This window comes from Saccostrea cucullata, unplaced genomic scaffold (genome assembly GCF_032062105.1).
Source record: "Saccostrea cucullata isolate Sc308-1 unplaced genomic scaffold, CSIRO_AGI_Scuc_v1 ctg1925, whole genome shotgun sequence".
In the NCBI taxonomy this organism is placed as follows: domain Eukaryota; kingdom Metazoa; phylum Mollusca; class Bivalvia; order Ostreida; family Ostreidae; genus Saccostrea; species Saccostrea cuccullata.
The window spans coordinates 12985-39929 of record NW_026919712.1 but is presented as its reverse complement, the minus strand read 5'-3'; the positions used below and the strand labels follow the sequence as shown (position 1 = coordinate 39929).

The window sequence follows — 26945 nt, the reverse complement described above, 5'->3', positions numbered from 1 at the left end:
TTTTCGACATTTAATTTTAGCATCGGTCAAAGACAGGTGCTTGTAGACAGCCCCCCCCCCCCGAAAATACATCCTAAGAAATACTAAAGATATTTTTATTTAGCACTTCTTTCATACAAAAACAAAACCGAAACAAACTTACGTGCCTTGCTGGATGGCTATGTATTTTTTGGTACTAAAATCTTTATAAAGAATTGTTATACAAGATCTGAAAAGGAAACTTCTCAGAAATTTGTTTTAAATTAATTACATCTACTCAAACTTGCGTATTTTTGGTAAGAATACAAAGCAGAATTTAATACTGTTGTGCAACCTGTCACAACGTACTTGTAGCTCTCTGGTCGTGAATCCCATTTATTTGCATGTATAACAATCGTTAAAAGTAAAATACATTACCGGAATATATTCCGTATAATCTCGAACGTATGGTAACAGCTCTTCGGAAGTCATTGGGATATTGAATCGGACCTGTTTGGTACCGCCTTTAAGCGGCAATTTACTGGGTTTCCTTGATGCCTGTAAAAAAGCCAAACATAATAAAGATTTCCAAATATTGACTACAGTTTTGCCATTGCGGCCCTATTCCCGAAGTTCCAGGGGGGTGGATCCCAAGTTATTCTAGGAAACATAGAGGGTCTACAACCAATATTACATTTCCCTTCAACTAAAGAATTTGATCATTGTGCATATGCATGATAGGATAAGGCTCTGTCATTCACTTAACTGAAATCTGACTGACTGAATGGCAGAGCTTACCATTCAGTTACATTTCTAGTCATTTCAGTAACCATTTAGTCGACTGGAAGGTGAAGTTTCATACCAACCAACTGCTCTAATATTAACTTTGAATTTTATTACAATGCAAAAATAATACATGTACTGGTATATTTCATTTATTTTTTAATGGTTACATGTAGTTGCTAAATGCCTGGGGAATGCCTTTCAAATGATAAATGAGTTATTTTTCACAAATTTATCTACAAAAAGCCTGAAAATGTTAAAATAAAGATAATATATTATATTTAACTAAGTAAAACGTAATAAAAGATCAAGATGCACGGTTAAAATTCTTATTTACTCACCATTTCAGCACAGTTAGTACATCTTTTGCCTCATTGATACAGAACAGTAATTGTGACGTCGATACACAACAGTAATTGTGACGTCATAAAAACGTCACAATGTTTGACTTTACCTGTTTCCCTGTCACTGTTTTCCGCGTCACTAGCAAGGATGAGACAGGGGGACCAGACTAGTCTTTACTGAGGGTGTAGCCTGGTTCCCTGTCCCTTATTACTACGCGCTCTTCTCGTGCTAATTCGCCTTTGCAAGGCAGGGGAGGCTACTGAGGGTGAGAAGGCACTCGGCACACCTCGCCCGATTCGTATAGAAGGCGACGCATTCAGCTACGGTTTACCGATTTCCCACAAAGTTCTTAACAATTTTTTAAATTTTCAACTTGCAGAGAAGTACGGAATATATTATTTGCTGAATTCTTTAATGTTTAATGAGTCTAGAGTCTGATAGTTAGAGGTAAAAATGAAAGTACAAGTTGTTGTATGATTTATTTGAAGTTATCAATCTAAAGGCATCTGCCACCTACAATGTATAAGACACTTGATTTATTTGTATGCATGTTTTTAATGTTTAATGAGACTGGAGTCTGAGAGTTAAAAATTTTTGTGAAGTGTATTTTATAGAATTAAAATTATAGGTGTGGAACTGCATTGTATCAATTGCTTATTGTTTCTTGCCAACAAACTTTGAAAAGAAAAAAAGAGATTTTTTTATGAGGTTGTCTGCATTATCCAGGAAGATGTTATAATTCGCAAGCTAGATGTCTAGAATCTTGGCATTATATGACTTAAGTTTTTCTTGTGTAGTTTACTTTAAAGCTTAAGTTACACAATAAAAAAACAAACTTCAGAATAAAACAGAAAAGGCCTGTGTTATTTAATAACACAACGAAATTGTTATCGTACAGTCTGTCTATAGTCGTTTTCACAGACAGCTAGACCGTGAAGTTTTCCCAGAATGCCCGACCGTGAAGCCGAGCATGCGTATTCCAGATAAATTATATGGGATGACGTAGTTGCTAGCGCTCTCGGCAATTAGTAATATTTCCTAAATTTGGCTCTGCATTTTAATTTATCAGAAAAATAAGCCTGTCTTTTATTTCCTGTCAGTCAGTTAACTGTTTTTAAATGATTTTATTCATAGATTCAAATTTATATTTAATTAAATAACTAATGTCTTTTACGTCCAGGAAGATTACATGTAAAACATATATTTGATTATTTTTAAAAAAAAATTGTACGTATATTACGCAACAACTGAGAGCAGACAGCTTAGCTTCATTATATATCTTATTTCCAAGTAATTTTTTTTATTTTCTCGAGAATTCGAGAGTTTTAAAATTCTATCAGTGGCAAAAATTATACTTGCACGTTCATAAATACAGAAAATTATTTTATGTGTACATTCTCGGCTTTATCCAAGTTTTTTAAGGTTTTTAAAAGACTGTTTATAATTAATTCTATGTTAAACGCCACCCGCGCGCGTAGGTTTAGCATTTAATTTAGATCGGGCTCGTCAAACCGCACGTGACTTTGGTGCGTCTAGACTCTGACGTCACATGACGTCGTATGTAAGTTACAAATACCAAGAAAAAACTGAACAGTGCTGAAAGTTAATGAAAAAAGTTACGCTTACAATTTATCTTCAATATGTATCCATTTAATCAAGTCGAGTAAACTTTTTGTTGAACATTTGCCGTCATTCTCGCGAGAACGCAACTTTGCTAAGTGATGCATTGTGGGTCAAAATTACTGCAGCAAAAAATTCTAAAGAATGAATGTTCAGTAGTCCGAATTTTCTCTTCGCCCAGGCGTTGTCGTTAGAGCTCGCAGTTACGAGCGTCGCTTCGCGACGCTCGCTGCGCTCGCTATAATAGTTTGTGATGATTTTTTGTCAGTCTTTGAATCACATGTGCAGACTGTGACAGTGAAAGACTCGCAGTTCATGATTATGTTGGCTGAACTTTTCATCGTATTTTGGAGAGAATAGCAAAACTGTTTACTGAGTGCAAAGTGTGTCAAAAATCAAGATTTTATAACATACAGTGAGATGCATCATTGAAATTTCATTAAGGTGGAATGCCACACCAAGTTTTTATTTTATAGATCTTTGAGTCATCTTTTTTTTAACAATGGTTTCAGCATTGAAAGGCCGATATTAGCTCTTAATTATTTATGAAATGTTTTTGTATTTTTTCAAAGAAAATGAAAATTATTTATGTCCAAATAAGATGTTTTCGAGTTAAAAGTTTGCTGTAAATGAATGCATTATATGAATATCTAATAAAATATGTAAAGAAAGGCTTGTTAGACTTTTTGTACCTCCCGCTTGAAAAGTGGGAGGGTATATAGTAATCGGGATTTCGTCCGTCCGTCCGTCTGTTACGCTTTATCTCTTATCCGCAACTCCTCTTATACTACTGAGTGAAATTTAATGAAACTTTCACAGAATCTTTATTACATATTGCCATTGTGCACCTCCTATTTTACTTTTTTATTCGACACTTATTTTAGGTTTCCCATAGCAAAACATGGACATTGCCATTATATGTTTACCTATCACGTCACGAACAGGAGCTTCTGGATAACATTTGATAGGACGAGTTATTCCTCTTTACACATTACCTTAAAACAATATATATAGCAACACATGGACATTATGGGAGGCGGGGGGTATCATTTAGTGAGCTCATTGCTCACAGTACCTCTAATTTGAATTAATTAACTGTGTCTAGAAATTTTATATTTGTAAAACTATTCATTCACTTTTACAAATATTAAATTTCTTTATAGAATTAAAACTTTGAATGGAATTCTAAATGAATAATTTAATCTCGCGCGTGTGCTCATGTAACAAAGAAAGACTAATTAAAATAGCATTCGTGTTACATAAGTTGTTTAAAATCCGAGCTGCATTTAATTTCAAAGTTTAAGTGTAGGATAAGCAAATGTATATTCCTGAGTAAAATACATTTATTTTCAATTTGTTCATCTTGAGTTATTCTGGATTAAGATCCGAGAATCGACAGCAGAAACACGAAATCGTTAAACAAGTTCCGGAAAACATTCTTTTGGTAATGTGTTATATGTAATTATGTCTTTGAAATCCTTTCAGTGTAAGTATTTATTTTTATATATTTCCATTTCAAATTTTTTTTTTCTCTCTGATAACTCTTTGAAAGTTAGGGGAGTTTATTTCTTGATAATTCTGCCGCAATGTAAATTAGGCAGGTCGATAGGTCAGGAGCTAAGGAGGCCTAATATGCATGCAAATCTTGTGCGCATCTGTCTCTGTGTCTGACGCTAAGGAGGCCAAATATGCAGGTAAATCTCGTGCGAGAACTATTGATATTGGCACGGGAGTCCTCGTGTAATTTAAATCGATAAGTCTACATTTTTAAAGTCTAAATCTACATGTACAACTTTATTTCACAATGAAATGGAAATATACGGAATCACTGTCTACTTAGTGTAGTATGCCAGGGACATCAACGATAGTGGGAAACAGGGGATAATATACGCATAACGGGCTTCGCCCGTTATGCAAATTATCCAATGTTTCCCACTATCGTTGATACCCAGGCATTCCCCATTTTAAAAAGTGAATTATCTCCCCTAGAAATCGGAACTCTTCTAAACTAGCATAACTTCCGCGGACTACATTACTGTTACATTATGGAAGACGTAACGATATTCAACGATTGGAGTATTACAAAATTAAGAGAATTTTTGAAAGATAATAACCGAATTGTATCAGGTTGTACAAAAGAACTTGTAGAAAGAGCGAGAGGTGTCCTTGTTCTGAAATTAACAGATGTTGATAGGCAAAACGATGTTGTTCGACAAGCAATTTCAAAGTTTCCCATTGGACAGTCTGTACCAAATTTAAACAGTCTGTCTAACTGGACCTCAAATTTATCAGGCATTCCCGATTTTTCAGAAAAGGACATTTATAACTATTTAGTTATCAAGCTAAACACTAAAAGACATCTGAAATCCAAGGTATTCCTTGAGGACAGACATGTCCGTTCGGTGGAATACAGTCCGGTCACTGATGATTGCAGCCATTGCTGCATTCGATGTAAAGTGATCCCCTCATTTCCCTCAGCTGAAGCAAACAAGCGCCCTAACTATACATGTAATGTGTCAGCATTTCTATCCAAAGTTACAGGGAATGTCTTTGCTGCATATTGCAAATGTACAGCTGGGTATGTACGCCTTTTGCCTGAGACTTGGTCAGTTCTTTTTTTTTTATTTTGACTACTAGTAATCTGAGTATTATTATTAGTCAGCCCCCGGGCTGACTAGTTACGTTAGGATGAAACTGCAAGTGCGCTTGCGTTAATCGGAATTCTGGGGAAAAAGATTTGCACAAATTCTCCAACCAGAGGGCGTGCTTCTTCACGCACACTCACGACCTCGATCTATTTATAGACTGCATTGTTCTTCGTCGTTCTCGAAGAAAATTTATGACGACTGTTCAGCTTCTAGATGGGATATTTTAGTCTTTCAATCATACTATGAAAATATTTCATTGCTTCTAATAGAAAAGTACATTTATTCCCTCAATCGCCATTGCAAGCCGAAGATTTAAATTGTGTATTCCTCTGAATGCCTGATGCAAGACTCCCTCGATCAATATTCAATACCTTGCATAAGACATGTATACAACGGCCAGGAACACGTTAAGTTCCAAGACAGTACCGTTGTCAGAAACATTTAAAGTTAAGCACTAAAAATGGCTCGTTGTCATGAAAATACAGGTAAGGTTATCACAAAAACTGTCCGGTGTCATTACTTTAGAACACATGTCGTGAGCAGTTTTTTTTTTTTATATAAATAATTTCAACCAATATCAAATTGCAATGGGGAAGAGGCACACCCCTTTTGGTGTTGTATGAATTTCAGCCGTTAAAATGAAGTAATAAAAGAGGAGTTTGCGTTGGCAATCAAATGCCCATGTGTGAAGTCATGATCGTCAGCCTGAAAATTTAATATTTATTACGTAAAATTTATCAAAATTGTCCTTTTATTTTGAAATATGAAGAAAAACTTAATTTTACATGTGTGAGGCAACTGACAGCCTATTCTTAATAGCAGGCTTTAAAATCGCAATTTAAAGAAAATGTCCGTTGTCAGTACATGTTAAGTTTTTCTGGTCAACAACTTTTTCTTAACATATAAGTTTATCAAAAATTAATAATGACTAAAGCTAGTCCCTATTTCGCTTTGTTAGAAGTGAACGAGTAAGGGCTGGTTTTAGTCAGTCGTTTAATAAAACGTATATAACAAAAATTATCAAATGTATATGTGCTCTTAAGAAAGAGAAGCATATTACAGAAAATTTTGCATATACTTGGTGTTGTTATATACATCTCTTGTGCTTACCATTCTCTTGTTTTTTAATCTATAGAGTGCAAACGTAAATCAATTATATTATCAGTAAAACAAAAATAAAATATTATACACGAACTTAAAAATACAAAATTTTTAATACGTATTAAATTATTGACAAAAAAGTTGCTGAAACAAGAATATCAAAAGTCTTGTTTTAGAAAGTCATAATTTCAAAAGTTCCTTGAACTGATCTTGTCAGCAAATATTTATATCAAATGCTGACTGACGTTTTTAATAGTAATTATTAGGCCATTTTTTACACATTGACGAATTTTTCCCAGTACATTTCCAATCAAGACAAGGAGAACATAGTAGGTGTAAACGGTAGACAGAGGATGTTCACTCCTAAAACAATTTTTTAAATAGGCAAAAAATTTATTCAAAATGAAGAGAAATATGAACCAATGACTAGAATCTTTTTTTGATATAAGCTCTTAAATTAACGTTTGCATAAAATCTTTGAATATTTCCACAATGATAAAAATAATATAATATATATAATAACAGATAATATAATATTTGAAAACATACTGTTTTTCCGCCTACCGCCAAGCTATAATTTTCAAAAGTTAACATATTCGAAGGATTTTTAATATTTTTTTATAGATTATTGTATAATTTTTCTTAAAACATTATTTATTTGGGAAAACAAAGAGAGATAACTATAAAAATTTGGTAGAACTTTTGTTTTTCACAAAAGAAATCAACGAAAAACAGAAAATACACCCCCCCCCCTCCGTGAAACAAAAAATTTTTTTTACAGGTTTTTTTCCCCAAAAATTCAAACCAAACCTTTTTGTGTTTCGATGGGGGGGGTGTATACTTTATAGACTTAAAACGACAAAAACAGTATTATCATAGATATGTTTAGAGACAGAAAACGACAAAAAACAAAAAAAAATTATCACAGCTAATTCAATTTATGCCGCTATGAGAAATCTATTAAATCTTAAACCGTCGGATAGTTACCAAGGTTACGGATTTTATTAATCGAAAAAAATCTTTGTTTTTGTTGCGCCATTTCTGTTACCCTGTTAGTGCGATGGAAAAAACCCTCCACCCATCCTTTTTATGGGTTCATTTTTGTATTATTTTGCATTCTGGTCAAAATTTGTATTTTTCCTATAGTAGTAACTTGTCATCTAGGATTGGTACAATTGTTTGGATGCCTCCAAGGATTAACTCATGTTATATTTTATGTATATTTACATGTAAACTGATACATGTATTTTCACTGCATGTAAATTTCTAGTCCAGGCACGTAGCATCGTTTTTGAAAGTGGGGGGGCCAACCTGAGAAATTTTTTTTTATTTATTACCTGAAAAAGTTGACAAGCAAAAAAAAAAAAAATGAAAAAAAACGAAAATTTAAAGTTGCCCAAAATCGAAAATCCTATTTCGGTTGGGGGGGGGGGGGGGGGGGGGGGGGGGGTTCCAACTTTTTCAAAGCCAACTTACAATCACTTCCAATTTTTCCCTTACAATCCTTGCTATCACTATACTATGATATTAAAGTGGGGGGCCAACCATCCTATCAATGAACATTTACTATAGTAAAGCTTATGTTGGTAATATGCAATCCAGTCCCCCCCCTCAGGTGCTACGTCCCTGTAGTCATTTAGGGGGATCACACTTGTACCTTTCATGCACCTATGTTCATGTTTTATCTTGTTTTGTTTAATATCAGGGACCCCCCTTAATGGTTTGTTATAATTTTACTTGATGCCATTCAAGTGAATGAAATAATCGACAAAACTGCATATCTGTGTTTGGTTATTTTTTACTGTACTGTCAGGCTGATATTTAAATGCTTATTTTTTCACCAATTTCGATGCGATTTACAACTGAAACATTACATTTTATTAATACATTTATTCTTATAATTTCTTTGTCGAAAACATAAGAAAATATACTAGGAAAATTTAATCATATCCAAGACTATTTCAAAATATGGTGATCTTTCAATGGAGAATATCGTCTACCCTCGCCCCCCTTTTTAAGAGCTTGGAATAGGGATAATTCACTATATATTTACTATCTGGTATCAAAACATTTCATCAATTACCACTTAACTGTTCTTTGTATTAAGAACGATTTTATGGCCAAATTGCCATTAATATTAAACAAAATAAGTGCAAAATGTAGGCAGGATTTATTGCGAGATATTTCTTCCTTCACTATGAAATTAGTTTTTTAAGGAAAAAGGCTGAAGCCCATATGTATGACAAACAAAAGCTGAACATTATATGAAATATAGAAAATAGCATACGTTTAGTTTCTTATGACTAATTAGTTCACCCATTTATTGAAGGCATGTTTGAAATATATCAAAGCATTAAAAAAAAAAAAAACTAAAATCGACCTCCTTCATAGTGTATACGTGTAGTAAAGTAGCGACAACGGACCGATGAGAACGGACTGAATTTTCGTATCTTGTCATGACAACGGACATAAATTATAATAAATCAAATATTTCAGTTTTAATTTGTTTCATTTTTTCCCGTAAATGCTTATAACATGCCTTGATACTGACTGCATCAATTGGTATATATATGATATCCCATTTACAAAAAATATAACATCTTAGAAGGAAAATGAATGAAATCCACGTTTGATTTCACCAGGGTTTAATATCGCCAACGCAAACTCCTCCTTTATTACTTCATCTTAACGGCTGAAATTCATACAACACCAAAAGGGGTGTCAGTCCTGTTCCCCATTGCAATTTCAGACATTGGTTGAAATTATTTAACTTAAAAAATGAAAAACTGCTCACGACCTGTCTTCTAAAGTAGTGACACCGGACAGTTTTTGTCATAACCTTACCTGTATTTTCATGACAACGAGCCATTTTTAGTGCTTAACTTTGAATGTTTCTGACAACGGTACTGTCTTGGAACTTAACGTGTTCCTGGCCGTGGGTCGGAGTTCACACAACAATCCCCTTGCCATAAAGGTCCCAAAATAGTGAAAAAAAAGAGCGATCAATTTTTTTTCACTCTGATGATAGGCCTAGAAGTTATGAAAACATCAGAAGACCACTGTAAGACAGTATGGTGATGGACGTGCAGGTCCGCTTGTGCACGTGAATCGCGCCCACATTTGAGAAATTGACCACAGTGGAAATGCGATAGCTGAGAGAACTGTGCTGATTTATAGACAGTGTCAACATCCACCAACCCCCCTATGAAAGGAGAGGGGGGGGGGGGGGGGGGGGGGAGATGGATTTCAGTATTTTAATCTATAGTTTTGCTATGATGGTAGACGTACATCATCAAAGACATTTTATGTATACGTACTGCATGTATAAACATATTTTGAATTGTTTTCTGTGGCGTTCATTACTTTTGGGGAAGCAATTCTTTTCTTTCCTAATTATAACACTAAAATGGATGCTCAAACTTAGAAATTGAGTTAAATATACAGCAGTGTGCCCCCCCCCCTTCCACATCATCCATTGCCTCGAAATGCACAACTGAAAACTGTTATCTAATAATATTTAAAAACAATCTAACACAAAGTCCACCTTCCTTTTATTCATCATAATCTATATCATTTTTATAGAAGTTAACGTGATCTTATTTGCCATGGTGGCTTTTAATTATTCATTTACCGGTATGAGATGAACTTTCTCTGATGTCTGAGCCGAAGAGAATTTATATAATTATTGGAGATCATTGTAATGATCACGATGCAGACTAGCTAAAATTTATTCTATGCTTTATTATTTATTATGTACAGCATTAAGTTAAAAATAATTAACTTTCTTACAATGGCATTTATTACATTTAAGGAACACAACATGATGTATAGATCAAATCATAAACCATTACAAAACAAGAGAGAAACTTTCTGTATTCCAGTGGCTGACCCTCAGCTTTTTTAAAAAAGCTAACCTTGTAAATAAAGAAATCTTGATCTGCCAAATTGCTTTCTTGACATCAACAGACACAATGAAATGGGCGGGTACAATATCGACGCGGACGTGAGGAAAACATGGGATTGAAATAACTGATCGAAATTCATTTTCAATCCACCTCAGCTACCCTAGAAAGCACATTATTTATGACTGACCCTAAAGACAAATAATTTCAATTTTGGTATAGTTTGAGGATAATTTATACATGTTATATAAATTAGAATTTTCTGTCCAGTGTTTCAAAGAAATGTATAAAGGGACTAATATTTGATCTCTGTTTGGTATTATTTATGTAAGTGTGCGATGAAGGGAAGGGGGGGGCTTAACGATCTTGGGGAAAAATAAGTAATAAACAAGCTAATTCAGAGAATTCGTGTCCCCCGCTTAGGGAAAAAGTCGGCTCCCCCTTACTGAATTTGTAGAATTATTAAATGTATACATGTATATTGAAGGAAATAAAATACATGGATGTCAATATGCATATAAAGATTTGATTGCTTATCCTTTATTATGTGTATAGAAGATTTTTTTATATGGAATATTTATCACACTGTAATGATGATTTTATAACCTCATAAATTTTTCATTTCACATGCTGAATACTATCATTTAGTAAAAAAAAAAAGTATTTAAAAAAAAAAAAAAGAAAGGTTTGACTCAGATTCGATCCCGGGACGTCTCACATTTGAAGCGAGAGACATAACCACTAGACCACAGAGTCGCCTTACATGGAATGAAGTATATGCAGAACTGAAGTCACATACATGTATATATTCATGTTTTCATGTTCGGTATTCTCAAAATTTTACACAATCCATGGTGTTTGATTTATTTAGCCTTTATTAAACAGTTATAATAGATGTAATAAGAACATAAAGTCCGCCGAGAACCTGTTTTATACGCAATAACTCTCCTCATGCCCCTGCGCTAAAAATAGCGACATGTAATACTATAAATACTAATAAAACAAACGGGGCGGGGCACTTTGAGAGGGGCGAGAGACGTCCTAGGGAGTTTTGGTATAAAATTACATTGCATAAGCTCAAAATCTTCTTGAAATATCGCCCGGAAATGATAGTGTTACACACAGACAGAATGTATAAATTTACGACCTTGAACTTTGACCTTTTGACCTCAAATTCAATAGAGGTCTTCTTTAGGCCACAGGGAGTTGTTATGTAAAATTTCATTGCGATAGCTCAAATGGTTCTAGAGATATCGTGTGGAAACGAAAGTGTTTTAACAGACAGAATTTGCTTATTTATGACCTTGACCTTTGACCTTTTGACCTCAAAATCAATAGGGGTCTTCTTTAGTCCATAGGGAGTTGCTATGCTAAATTTCATTGCAAAAGCTCAAAGGGTTCTCGAGATATCGTGTGGAAACGAAAGCGTTACAGACAGACAGAAAGACGGACGGACGGACGGACAGACGGACGGACAAACCCAAATTAATATCCCCCACTTTTCAAGCGGGGGACAAAAATGTGAACTTCAAACTTTATGTATTTGGGAGTTGAAATTAGTTAATTTTGGATCATACATTCACTCTTTGCATTGAAAACAGCTCAGGTGAATTGAAAATGAATTTCAATCTGCAATTTCAATCAGATGCTTTCCCCACGTCCGCGTCAAATTGTACCCGCCCATTCCTTGTTTATCACTGAATGTTTTGATTGTAACAGATAGAAATGACGTATGCTGTATATTTCCAATCTTGCCAGTTAATGTTCTGTGGTCTTAAATATTATGGAGTTACTAGTACTAAGTTAATTTTTCAAGATTATTAATGAACACCATTGGTTGTTTTTATGTTTCTAATTACAGTTTTGGGGAGGCATGCAACCACATTCCTGCACTGCTTTATGCAATTGCAGACTTAGATGAAAAGAAGAAAAGCGGTCTTCTCTCATGCACGTCAAATAAATGTCTCTTGAACAATCCAAGAAAAAGAAAATTAAGTCCAAAAAATGCAGTGAAATAAAGTTTTTAAAAAAGTTCATTTGTTTGCACTCCAAGGATTGAAACTAATACATCTACCAGTACTGAGACAACAACCCAAGTACTATCGTCAACTTTCAACGTAGACAGATTTCGAAAAACTCTCGTTGAGAATGATTCAAAAGCTGCTTGGCTTGCATACTTTGCTAGCAGATTTAAGGAGGACAATAAGACCGCGAAACATTAACTGGCAATATTGGAAATATACAGCTTATGTCATTTATATCTGTTACAATCAAAACATTCAGTGATAGACAATGAAATGGGCTGGTACATGTACAATTTGACGCGGACGTGGGGAAAACATCGGATTGAAATTGCAGATCGAAATTAATTTTCAATCCACCTGAGCTGTTTTCAAAGCAAAGAGTGAATGTATGATCCAAAAATAAACTAATTTCAACTTCCAAATACATATTGTTTGAAGTTCAAATTAAGTTTTAGCTTATAGTTTTAAGAACGCAAAAGATCATAGAAGACAAAGATTATTTTTCAGGAGATATTAATAATATTGATTCTACAAGGGGTGGGTAGGTGGGTAAACAATTGTCGAGTCAGGTCATGGCTTAACATGACAATATATTTCATTTCTAGGATTATAAGAGTGCATGAGTTTTATACTTCTTCTCACTGAAAACTGTTGGACAACTTTATATAAAAATCGTTCAGCCCCCCCCCCCCCCCAACACAAACATATACATATATTTAGTAAATAGTATATATATTTAGTCTTTTATTTACCAAACAGAAATGAAATATTTGTCCCTTAAATATTCATTTATTTAAAACACTGTGAAAAAAATCAAACTGTACCAAAATTGAATTTATTTGTCTTCTGGGTCAATCAGTAATAATGTGCCTTCTAGCGTAGCTGAGGTGGATTGAAAATGAATTTCGATCTGCAATTTCAATCCGATGTTTTCCCCACGTCCGCGTCGAATTGTACCCGCCCATTTCATTGTCTATCACTGAATGTTTTGATTGTAACAGATAGAAATGACGTAAGCTGTGTATTTCCAATTTTGCCAGTTAATGTTCCGCGGTCTTATACCATCGTTACACAATATTTATATATATAATGTATCATGACAATGTTGATGTTAATGATACCAAAGTACAAAATGAATTGATCTAATATTTCAAATCTCTGTCTGTCTCAAATGCTGATTGTGTCAAGATAGAGGAACTTACAAGAGGTCAAAATAAAAGTCAGAACTGGTTTGATTGCAGGAAAGGGATTCTGACAAGTTCAATGGAACAATTTGTAAGTTGAAACTGGGAACAGATCCTAAAAATCTTTTAAAATGCTTGTCATAGGCATCGGAACCGAGGGGGCTAGGGCTTTTTTTCCAATATATACTTAGTAAAGACATTGAATATTGCTTCGTAGGTTTAGCCCCCCCCCCCCCCCACTTTCCACAGACATGTCGCAGTATAGGTTAAACAAGAGGCCCAGGGGCCACATCGCTCACCTGAGCAATTGGCTAGGAAAAAGCATACATCAGATACGAACTAAAAGTTTACTGAGGGGGGGGGGGGGCTTGAATTTTAACCCCCAGGGGGTCATGATTTGAACAAAGCTTGAATCCACACTACCTAAGGATGATTCCCTATAAATATCACTAAGCATGGCTTTAAAGTACTAGAAAAGAAGATTTTAAAAGGTTTCCATAGAAATTCCTATGTAAAACTTTTATCGGCCATTTGGCCCCACCTTACCGCCGGGGGTCATGATTTGAACAAATTTAAATCTACACTACCTGGGGATGATTCCATAGGAGTTTCATCTTTCCTGTCTCAATGGTTCTTGAGAAGAAGATTTTTCCTATATATTCCTAATTTCCTTTGTTAAATTTTGATCGGCCATTTTGGCCCCACCCTTCCCCCGGGGGTCATGATTTGAACAAAATTGAATCTACACTGCCTGAGGATGATGCCACATGAGTTTCATCTTTCCTGGTCCAGTGAATCTTGAGAAGAAGATTTTTAAAGATTTTTCCTATATATTCCTATGTAAAACTTTGATCGGCCACTTTTGCCCCACCCTACCCCCAGGGGTCATGATTTGATCAAACTTGAATCTACACTACCTGAGGATGATTTTAAATGAGTTTCATCTTTCCTGGCCCAGTGGTTCTTGAGAAGAAGATTTTTAAAGATTTTTCCTATATATTCCTATGTAAAACTTTGATCGGCCATTTTTGCCCCACCCTACCCCCAGGGGTCATGATTTGAACAAACTTGAATCTACACTACCTGAGGATGATTTCAAATGAGTTTCATCTTTTCTGGCCCAGTGGTTCTTGAGAAGAAGATTTTTAAAGATTTTTCCTATATATTTCTATGTAAAACTTTGATCGGCCATTTTTGCCCCACCCTACCCCCAGGGGTCATGATTTGAACAAAATTGAATCTACACTGCCTGAGGATAATGCCACATGAGTTTCATCTTTCCTGGTCCAGTGAATCTTGAGAAGAAGATTTTTTAAAAATGCCATTATTTTTTCTCTAATTCATTATTATCTCCCCTTTGAAAAGGGCGTGGCCCTTCATTTGAACAAACTTGAATCCCCTTTACCCAAGGATACTTTGTAGCAAGTTTGGTTGAAATTGGCCCAGTGGTTCTTGAGAAGAAGATGAAAATGTGAAAAGTTTACGACAACGACGCCAACGACGACGACGACAACGACAACGCCAACGACGACAACGACAGACAACGGACAAATTTTGATCAGAAAAGCTCACTTGAGCCTTTGGCTCAGGTGAGCTAAAATGGGGAAAATGGTGGTGTTTAGAAAACAGTTTTGGTACGGAAATTCGAACTCCCCCCCCCCCCCCCCAACTCAAACGAAATAGGATTTTCTTGTTTCGGAAGGAATGGAATCATATCCCTTTTTTTTTGCTTGTCAGGTATTTTTGAAGGTATAATTTTTTTTTATACTTAGCCCCCCTCTTTCAAATTGCTTCCGACTCCAATGCTTGTTGTATGATGTTTCCTTTCCCTCAAACAAATTTACTAAGTGGGGAATTGAACATGAGCCTGCTGCAAGGAGATGTTATTGTATGGTGTCTCAGTCAGGTCTTATTATCAGTCCGAAGTATCCTCATCTTGGCTCTAGTCCTGATGGTATTGTTACTTTACCAAGCGGTGAGAGAAGGCTCTTAGAAATTAAATGTCCAGCATCAGACAAATGGCGAACCCATTCTCCTGTTGAGTGTGCACTTGATCATGAGTTTTGTTGTACACTTGATGGAAATCAAAATTTTAAATTGAAAACAAATCATAATTATTACTTTCAGATACAAGGCCAAATGGCAATATGTAACAAACCATGGTGTGATTTTGTTATTTGGACTCTGAAACCACCTTTCTCTGTTGAAAGAATATACTTTGACCAATCATTCTGGTTGAAATGTTTAGATAAACTGAATGATTGTTATACATGTATAATAAATATGCTCCAAGAACTTTTGCACAAAATATTGTTAAGATCACTCAAGTAAATAAACAATTTGAGTCATCTTTTTTAAATGTTTTTTTGAAAGAATGAAATTCGGTTCAATTTTATTCATTTATTGCAATATCAAAGACTGTATGCATCAATTATATAAATCATGAAACAAATTCATGTTGATTGACAGATGGAGAGATAGTAAGACATCGATAGTTTCAGTTAAGAGACATGCATGAATGAATAAAAATAAATGCATAAATCTTTGCTAAGAGGGTATACAAAATGTCGCTTACTGTTGTTGTTGGTTTTTAGGTCACCTGAGTAAACTCAGGTGACCTATTGCTATCCGTTTTCGTCCGTCGTCGTGCGTCGTTCGTCGTGTGTTAACATTTGAACATTTTCAGCTTCTTCTCTGCAACCACTGAACCAATTTCAACCAAATTTGGCATAAAGCATTTATGGGTGAAGGGGAACAAAAATTTAGAATTTCATGATCCCTGCCCCCCTGGGGCCTGAGGGGTGGGGCCAAAACCACTAAAATTAATGCAATTTTTAAAAATCTTCTTCTTTACTCCTGGACAACAAGCAGTCAAACTGTTTGCATGATTGTAATCAGCAATGAGTCCTCTACCAAAATTGTGAAATTCATGGCCCTAGGGTCAGGGGTTCTAGTGCTAGGGCGGGGCTAAATAAGTAGGTAGTGAAAATGCATTATTTCTTTGAAAATCTTCTTCTCTGCTCCTGGGTATTAAATAAACCAACTAAGTACATAGTTATGATGAGCAAGAGTGCCTCTACCAAAATTGTGAATTTTATGGCCCCAGGGTCAGGGGTTCTGGTGTTAGGGCGGGGCTCTATTGATTATATAGCGAAAATACATGAATTCTTTGAAAATCTTCTCTGCTCCTGGATATTAAATAAACAAACTAAATACATAGTTATGATAAGCAAGAGTACCTCTACCAAAATTGTGAATTTTATGGCCCCAGGGTCAAGGGTTCTTGTTTTAGGGTGGGGCTCTAATGATTATATAGTGAAATGCATGAATTATTTGAACATCTTATCCTTCGCCCCTGGTTAATATGCTATTGATCTAATTACATATTTAAGGCCAGGATTTATTTTATTTTTAGTTTTACAAACCCTCCGCTCAAGGTTTTGAATTTTCAGAAAAAAATAAAACATTTTTTTTTCTTTCCGATGTCAAATTTGAGTCGGGATCGAGATTTCAAATTTACGAACTAGCACTTCCGGTTTTACGATGAAACGGCGGGTAAATAAAGTTAGATCTGAGAAGATAGCTTGGTTTAGTGTAAAATTCATCGATAAGAATGCCATTCAAAACGTTTCACCCCTTCAAAGGACAAATAAAATGCTGACGACTTTGTTGCACAATGACATGCTGGTGATATAATTATGTATTCGTTTCAAAAGTAACTGTAAATTATTTTCCTCCCCCAGGTCTTTAACTGCCTGTGGTAGCTATTGCATATTGCCAGGGACATTGTTTAGGTCTCTGTTATAGCTTACAGTCTAAGCATCATTCTTCAGAAAAGGGTTGCTTATGCATCAGATGTAATGAATAAAAAAAAAAATAAAAGTGAAGTCAATTTGAGGAAGAAATAAAGAATAACCTGAAGAAATAAAAAAAAAATTCAACTATTAAAAGGCAAGAATATATACAAATATATACAGGCATGTAGTATCATTTGTATCAGCCAGAAAAATTATTTTACACTCAGTTGAAAAAATGTTGACCCTACTCCCCAATACTCCCTGTCTGTTTTATGATAGGAATTATAATTTTAGGCATCAAGTAAATTTTAGAACAATGTCTACACATTCACATAACACATATTTAAAAAAAATGAAGATATATTGAAAGACTTTTAAAGAATTGATTTTTAAAAATATATTTTGATCAACATCACAAATTTATATAACTGGACCAAACTGGCAGATGATGAAATAAGCAATTAAATGTTCTACTTTCCTATTTGTAAGCATTATGTGTCCAGTGGTAAGGAGCCTATTAGGATAGCATAAAAAAAAGAATGTACAAATGTTAATAATTGATTTATCAAAAAAAAAAAAATTATTTCCTTCTCCTTCGGGACTTTTTTATTCTCATGTTCATAACTAAACCTAAACATAAAAAAATGCTGGCCTTATAATGAAGAAAGGGGCCTCTTTCAAAATAGATAATTTCAGGGCTGCTGGGTCAGGGGTACCAGGGGGGTACTTTGACTAAAAATAAATTAATGCTTTGAAATCTGCCCTTTGATAAGCAATGGTGCCTCTTTCAAAATTTGTGAATTTCATGGCTTTTGGATTAAAACACGAACCAAATACAATCGCTGGAAAGTTGTTACATGATACTCAGGTGACCTATAAGGCCCGTGGGCCTCTTGTTTTGTTTTTGTTTTTTTTTTTTTTTTTTGTTTTTTTTTTTTTTTTGTTGACAAAAAATTTGACATAGTCACGTTGTTCTCAGCTGGGTATTCAAATATTTTCATGCTGTTTATTTGAATTACAAATTGAATAGAATTCTAATGACTTTCTTGTAATCTAAGGAAATGACATATTAAAAAAAATCAATTCATAAATTTGGTAAATATACTTCCAAGGTTAATTATGAAAGAAGAGTTTTCTTTTTTTTTAATTCTTTTTTTTCTTTTTATGTAAAATGAATGCTGTGAGTAAATCTAAATGTCAGTCACAAATTTTTTTAGTATAATGATGCATTATCAGTAACATTAATAAAGAAAAAAATAATTTAAGAACACATTTACAAATTAATGTTTGTGTATTTGAATTTTTCATCTTGAAACTTTTGAAATACCAATATAAAACAATAAAATATTCAACAAATAACTTGTTCAGTTTTTACCCGATAAATCATATTATGAAAGTTCGGTTGGTGATCAAAAAAGTGAATGCCATATCCTTCACAACAGCTATGACACAATATCATAATCTGGAACATTACACAGGGGCGGAAGGAGATTTGTTAAAGCCACACAAATTTTCCAAATTTTAGAACATTGGGAAGCCATACTTACATGCATCACACCTTCAAAAATATGAAAGTTCTTTATTCTTTCCATTTGTATGAAATCCGGATATGGCCACGCAGTTCACTATTGCACCATCGAGCATCAACTTGGTGCGATAACGATGAAGCGATAGCGCGATGACGATGATGCTATGGCGCGATAATGCGATGACGATGGTGCGATAGCACGATTGAGTGATAGTGAATATCGCTTCATCGTCATCGTACTATCGCACCATCGTCATCGCACCATCGTGTCATCACTATCGCGTCATCGCATTATCGCACCATCGTCATCGCATTGTCGTGCCATAGCATCATCGTCATCGCGCTATCGCACCATCACTTCATCGTTATCGCACCATCGCTTCATCGTCATCGCATTATCTCTTCATCGCACTATCGACCTAAACCTCGATGGTGCGATGATGCGATAGTGAAATGCGTGGCCCTACCCGGATTCCATACATTTGTCTTTCTACGTGAACTCTGAGACGTGCTATGTCACGAGTCAACAAGACATCATTAAGAGACATTTAATGATTTTTGTTCTTGAAAGGGGAATAATTAGATGAATTCCCTTCGGGGTAGTCAAGTCTGAAATAACAAAACCTTCATCGGCCATAATGGCATCACCTACTTCACATAAATGAAATATTAATATTTTTGGTCAATTGTTTATCACTAATACTTCCTCCCCATAAGTCAGAAACAAATTTAGTCACACCTGCAGGACTAATGTCAATGAATCCTTTAAAAGTCATGTGGGATTTATAGTCACTGTACAGTAGTGACTTGTTAGCAAGAGAACTCGGGGTTTGTACAAAAACTTCTGTACAGTCTATAAAAACCCTACAGTTACTAAATTTTCTTTTGAATGAAATTGGCATTGTAGCATTTATTGTATCTCTAAAAGGCCACATTATCAACGGCTGTAATTGAACAAATAAAAAATCTATCCATAAATTGAAAATATTGCTGCATGTTGAAACACTAACATTAAATCTGTTTGCCAAATCCTCAAGAAGTAAACCAAGTCTTAGTCTCAAAAGCACAAAAAAAAATTCATCAATGATCCTGAGTCTCCTTGGTCTTCCTTTGTTTGATGATGTAGAACTTGCAGGTCTTGTATTTTTATATGCATCGTCCTTTATCTCATCGAATACGGTATTAAATGTCTCCATATTAGGAATGCCCGTGTAGAATAAAATTTTAGAATTATCATGTTCTATGTCCTCGAATGTGAACACAGGTTTACAAGCTTGTGTTCCTTTGTCAATGCCTTTTTTTCATCAGTCTGTGTTTCCGCTGAGGTAGAGTTAGTCATGGCTGCAATGTTCAAATGCGATCCATCAGTCTGTGTTGATGCATCTTTAGAAAAAGTTGTAGTTTGGGTTACAGTACTGAAATAACCTTATCGCTAGATTCATCAGTATTACAGTAAGAAATACCCTGATTGTTAGATTCATCAGTATTACAGTAAGAAATAATAACCTGATTGTTCAAGGCTATCCTGGTAATCCATACTCTCTATCTCGGGGTTTACATCTTCTGGCTGAGTGATAAGACAACTTGACGTACTTATGCATGTTGTGGGAGCCTGGAGTGAAAAGTGGAATTTTTCAGTACATACAAAGAGGAAAAATAAATTTAAGAATATTTAAAGATAGCAGTATGTATTTACATTAAACATTTTTTTTTATAATCATGATAGTAACATCAATATTTGAAGTGATTAAAGAAAAAATATTGTTTATTAAAGAAAAAATATTGTTTATTAATTTTCGCGAATTGTGGTTATTGTTCTATAAATTCTTATATAATACTATTATACGTATATTTGAATTATAAAAATATCATTATTTACATATTTATATCATTATCATTTTATATCATGAATGAAATGATAAAAATAAAATATTTTAATTTTATGATTTAACCACTGACACCTTTCCCTGTTTTCTTTTATGTTATAGAGCTGTGTATTGTATTGTACAGACCTATGTCACCAAATGTGTTCTCACATGATGTTCATTGTGTAAAGCTTGCCTTCTACCATATAATAGCCATATGATAAACTGTTTTTGTTATTGTGAACAAAAAGAAATCTTAACTGATTCGTATTTTTAATTGCTCTCTAAGAGTCTCTTTCTGGATTTCTAATGATCTGTATAATGAGGGGGGTACAACAACACCCCCCCCCCCCAAAAAAAAAAAACGAAACATTACCAAATAGAATGATGATACTGGCAAGATTGGTAATATACAGCTTACGTCGTATATATCTGTTACAATCAAAACATTCAGTGATGGACAAAAAAATCAGCTGGTACAATTCGACGTGGACGTGGGGAAAACATCGGATTGAAATTGCAGATTAATGTTTTCCCCACGTCCGCGTCGAATTGTATATATGTAAATAAAAGCCAAAATTTCATGGAAAGTGATCAATTCTTACAGATGTTTTGAATGTCTTGCGTGGGAAAATAGATGGTGGTAGATGGTCTGCAGACGGGCCTTGATTATTGACAAAATGTGCTGAACAAATGTAAGAATTCTTTGAATAGTTAAAGTCTTTTCGAATCAATCTGGCCCGCTGCAGCCATATTCTCTGTTATAGTTACACTATAGATATTGATTGGTTAATGGTAAATACACTCACAGTTTTTAATTCACGAGGGGCGGAGCCCCGAGTGAATTAAAAACTGTGAGTGTATTTACCATTAACCAATTAATATCTATTGTGTAAGTTACTTGTACCAGAGGACCAATGAGAGAAAAGCTCGTTGACAGTTAGCACCGCCCACTTCATCCTGTCAAGCCATGGTCCGGAGACTGTATAAATACCTTTCTCCATCTGAACCGATTTTATTTTGAATGCTGCGTCTGGGGTATCGTAGATAAAAAAAAATCGGAATGATTTGTCATTATTGGGTACCTGTGAAGATGTTGCAGCTTAGACAGTGGGCTTGATTTTGTCAGGAACAGAGGTAGCGATCGTAAACTATTTTATTTAAGGCTGTTATTCCTTTCGAAGATCGATTTTATTTGGGGGGGGGTTTCAATGGAAAACCGCCGATTGACCTTTTCATTTATAGCGATCAATGTACAAAAACTGCAAAATGATTTCTGACATTTTAATGAAAGTTTGAATGGTACTGAAAGCATAGGCGTCGGAAGCAAATTGAAATGGGGGGGGGGGGGGCTAAACCAACAAGGAAAGGTAAACCTCAATTTTTAATGCCTATATATTATGTCTATCTTTGCAAAAAAGTGGCTAGCCCCCCCCCCCCCCCTCCCCACGGTTCGGACGCCTATGTCAAGTAAAATATGGAGACCTTAACATGTTTAATGTAAAATTACTATTTGGAGACCAGAATAAGAATTGAGGCAATTCGAAATAGAACGTATAACAGGATACGCTCAGTAAAATACGGAGGGAATGTCGACAAATTAATGTTAGTATTCTTGAAGTTTAAAATGTTGACTTAACTCATTTATCAGTTATTGCCAAGGTTTTGAAATTAGCATCATTCATTCATTCGTCAACGTCTTGTTACATTATGGCTTGATGCCAAATTGTGGGCGTGACTTAAAAACTGTGGTTCTTCTGGCAAATACACCACAGCAACATCAAAGTAAAATCTGAATTTACCGCCAGTCCTATGGTACAATTTTGTTTGTGTCGCTGGGAAACCTGTGGAGGCTGATGACCTGGCCTCCTACAGTTTTACCTCTATAGTTACTGCATATGTAGCAGTATTTCTGTGATCTATACCCTGAAACTTCGCTTTTTCTTCGATCGTCCATTATGTCAAAAACGTCCGCGGAAGTGACTTTCTTTATAGCGCGTGCGTATTAAACACAGTAAAAGAGTTCCCTTCAGGGGAGATAACCCACCTTTTCAAAATGGGGAATACTACACTAACTAGACAGTGATTCCTTAAATAAGTTATTCTTTCTTGCAAAGTGTGTGAAAAAACAATATCAGAGAGAGAGAGAGAAAGAAAGAGAGAGACTCATTCAACCCGTGTTACATACATGTACATACATGTGAAAAAAATATACGTCCCGTAACAAACCCTTTCTAAAGTCGCTAATTTTATCTATATTTCTTCGCAAACCCTCTTTTTTCTTTTCATTTTTTCATATGATATATCCAAGAATTAGGTAATACTCGTACCGAAGTACATTTCATTGCTAAAAATGCATTAATCTTATTGGATTATCACCTCTATCTGCGCAGTTGATATCTTCATAATTACCGCATGTAAAATTTATTTTACATAATTACAGATTTTCAGTGTTAGAATTAATTACGAATATTTAATGAAAAGCACAACAAATATTTTAAAAGAAATTTGATTTAATTTGTTTTCATAAAGACAATGAAAATGTTTTTAAAAATATTTATCATCAAAAGTGTGATGCACCGTGTTACGTGGGTGGACAGAAACACTGACTTCGAAGACGCCGACATGTTTCGAGGTCCACAGAACCCCACCGGCCCGTGTTTTGCGGGGAAAACTCATGCCCTGTACTGTACGTCTTCCATAACAACAAAATGCGTAGTCCGCGAAAGTTATGCTAGTTTAGAAGAGTTCCGATTTCTAGGGGAGATAACTCACGTTTTTAAAATGGGGAATGGTTAAAAACACCATAAAACTAGTCACAACTGAGGAGAATATGTTTGTCAATCATATTTTAAAAAGAAATTGAAATGAAATTGAGTAATTTTTGAGAAATTAATTTATTCAATATTTTGACCTAACTCGATCACAATTAAACTGATCTCGATCAAAATTAACACAAAATGAATAAAATATAATTTATTAGTGTTCTTTGGGAAATGTTATTTATTTCCAATAAATTAGTTGTACAATTATGGTTGGGATTGGTTTAATTTTGATCGGGATCGGCCAGATTAAAAAAAATAATTTCTCTAAAATAGGCTATTAATTTGTTTCAATTTCTTTTATGAAATATGATTTACGAACATGTTTTCCCCCAGTTGTGACTGGTTTTAAGAAGATTTTAACCACAAGTGGAATTCCTCCTTATTAAGATTCATATTAAAATATTTGTGTAAAAAATTAAAGGAACAGTAATGAGTTTACTAAGATAATTGATTTCTTCTTAATTAATGTACCTACAAATAGCTACAATTTTAGAAAAAGATCAAACAAGTCATTGTCATTTGAGCAGGGAGAAGCTTACAGAAGATAGGGCCTTTTAAGTGAAGGAGAGTAAGGAAAATGGTTGGGGTATCATGGTATCATTTTTTAACTGATTTGATTAATGTGAAAACATTTTAGAATTGGCCAACATAGTCATATATTTTAACGCCATATAAAATATATGTGATTTACGTATTTTTTACGGTGTATGTCATAAGCAGGACAGATTGAAAAAAAATGAAATTCATCCTCAACATAATCTGAACACAAAAAACAATATCTACAGTGTCTTTCTGTATTTCTTTCTGTATTACTATAATATCGACCTGTTTCATTTGGCAATTGGTGTGATGACAGCCTCAATTTAGAAATACATTCAACCTGAATAATAGAAACACTTTTTATCTAAATATCACGTTTGAAGGTTAAAATGAATTTTATTTTGAAAATAAAGTAGTTGTTGTTTGTTTATTATCAGTTTTAGTTAAGTGTGCAGTTTTGCATCAGTCACATTTTACGGTTATTTCTTTCTGACCTGCATTCAGTTGTTTATAAAGGGGAATTCAAGAACACAAAACAAATGGATATTTTACTAAATAAGTAATTTTCAAACAAATCTTCAATTACACTATTCCATTTTGACTACATTGATATAGTTTTCAATAAAATATGAAATATTCGTCACATTTGATGTGCCGCCTAACATCACAATATTGCCTGGTTCTTCGGTGGACTGCCTTTTCACATTTTGTCTGTCAGTGTCTGTCCCTCTATTTCATATTTTCGACTTCTTCAGAACCACTGATGAGTCGATTTCAATCAAATTTGGCACACTTCCAGATTATACAAGTTTGTTCAGATAAGGGCAATGCTTTTTTTAATGGAAAATAATACAATTTAGTGAATATTTCGTGTGCTATTTTAAAAATCTCAACAAAATCCACAAGACAAGAAAGGTCAACCTTCAGTACATAAAAAGATTGAATTTTGTACAAATCAACTCCACGGGTTCATGTACGGTGCGGATCAAGAACAGCAAAGCCATGTTGCAGGTCAAATCAATACGGAAGTTTTTCACTAGGTAATGTAGAATCGATTTGGTTTTCATCATTACCACCAGCATTTTAGCTAGCTTGATCCGCTAATACTCTTCATAAACCTTCATATTGGCCTATGGTGCTATCAAAAGCCGGTGTTGTTTATAAGACTCATTTCTGATTCTTCTTGCTTTTAATTCCAATCGGCGTTAAGTAACGCCATTGTTTTCCATTTTCAAGAAACACAAAATTCTGTTTCTTCCGAGATACATGCCAATCGCTTTGCTATGTAAAAGGACTAGCTTTTCAAAAATAACAAAAAGTCTATTGTTGCTTTGTAATTTACTGATGTTACAAAAATGTTAACAGAATTTTAAAAAGAGAAGACAAAGGAGCTTTCAAACACCTCTGAATGGATGTATCAATTACAATTTACAGTTTTTGACAGGAAACTTAAGTCCCATTCCTTTATATATAGGAATGGGTGTTTCCTGGTTGGTCGAAAGTTCCAAAAGTCATGGAGTAATTTTGCTCTGGTAACTTAAAAGAACGATCAGTCTCGCCTATCTTGCCAGATAAAAGAAGCCAAAGGATAATTTACAATAGATACTTTTGTCAACAATGTTAGCCATAGAGCTTTTTCTCTGCTCTGTAGCTTACATTCTGGAAAATTTTGAAGATATGACTGAAAGAGAAGGAAAGAAATAAACTTAATGATAAACCAAGACACTGGGTAAAATAGCTCGGGTGTCTTCTCTTTGGTTTCCAAATACAAAAAATGAATACTAGAAAATAAAATTCGAAAATGGAAAAAAAATTGAAACTCGGACGTCTAGATGGCAGCATTCAGTCTTCATTGCTTTTTCTACAAATGTTAATTAATAATTTTGATGGCTTGGATCACAAATTATACAAAAAGATCGCGGATAATGCTTTTCCCCCTATTTGCAATGTTGAATGTCGGTTTATATACATGTTATCAAAAAATTACTATGCCGTTTGGATAGTATAATTATAATGTAAACTTACTTTAACGGCACCTACGTGCCATCCGTTTCACTGTAAAAACTTTTATTCTCATTCCAAATTTCATTTTTAAAATGTTTAACACACATGTAATATGGCACTAATTAATAAAGAGGACACAAGGAATCTTTTCTCATCAAAATATTTGATTTCAACCAATCATTCACATCAATTCATTAATTTTTTTTTAGCATTTTTCCCCTCCACTTACCCAAAACAATAGCATAATCTGCGGAGAAAATTTTCTTCATTTTCTGAAATACGTAAAAACGGTAAACATCAGCTGTATAAACATCAGCTATAAAAAAGAAACCAAGTGCGAATTCCGACGTCATGTAATTATTTGAAGATTAAAAGAAAGGAAGTCAGTAAATCTGATATGAGATTTCATTTGAATAGAAACATACCCCAACACGTTTTGGTTTATCTTCGACGACATTGTTGCCACTAGTGTTGCCATCTTCAACCCATTTGATGACGGGTGGAGCCTAGATATGGTGAAATACATATATGAGTTTCAAAAAAAGAAAAATCTCCAATTCCTATTTCGAAATCAGTGGGTGGGGTTGAATTTCCAACTATCTGGCTCACCTGAGCTGAAAGCTCAAGTGAGCTATTCTGATCACAATTTGTCTGTAGTCTGTCTGTCTGTTCGCCTGTAAATTTTTCACATTTTCGACTTCTCCAGAACCACAGGGCCAATTTCAACCAAACTTGCCACAAAGAATCCTTGGGTAAGGGGGATTCACGTTCATTCAAATAAGGGGTTATGCCCTCATTCAAGGAGAGAAAATCAAGAATTA

The 26945-nt window shown here is 34.5% G+C and overlaps 1 protein-coding gene across 1 annotated transcript in view; it reads right to left on the bottom strand.

Annotated features, from left to right (window-relative positions):
- The window catches only part of LOC134236354 (uncharacterized), a gene marked incomplete at its 5' end in the record, with an annotated part of 35896 nt that extends 9266 nt beyond the window's left edge, over positions 1-26630 (bottom strand). The window contains 4 exons of the mRNA XM_062718524.1: positions 397-516; positions 20161-20273; positions 20397-20502; positions 26550-26630. Of these exons, the coding sequence (XP_062574508.1) occupies positions 397-516; positions 20161-20273; positions 20397-20502; positions 26550-26630 (420 nt within the window). The remainder of the gene's footprint in view (positions 1-396; positions 517-20160; positions 20274-20396; positions 20503-26549) is intronic.
- Positions 26631-26945: the final 315 nt, after the last annotated feature.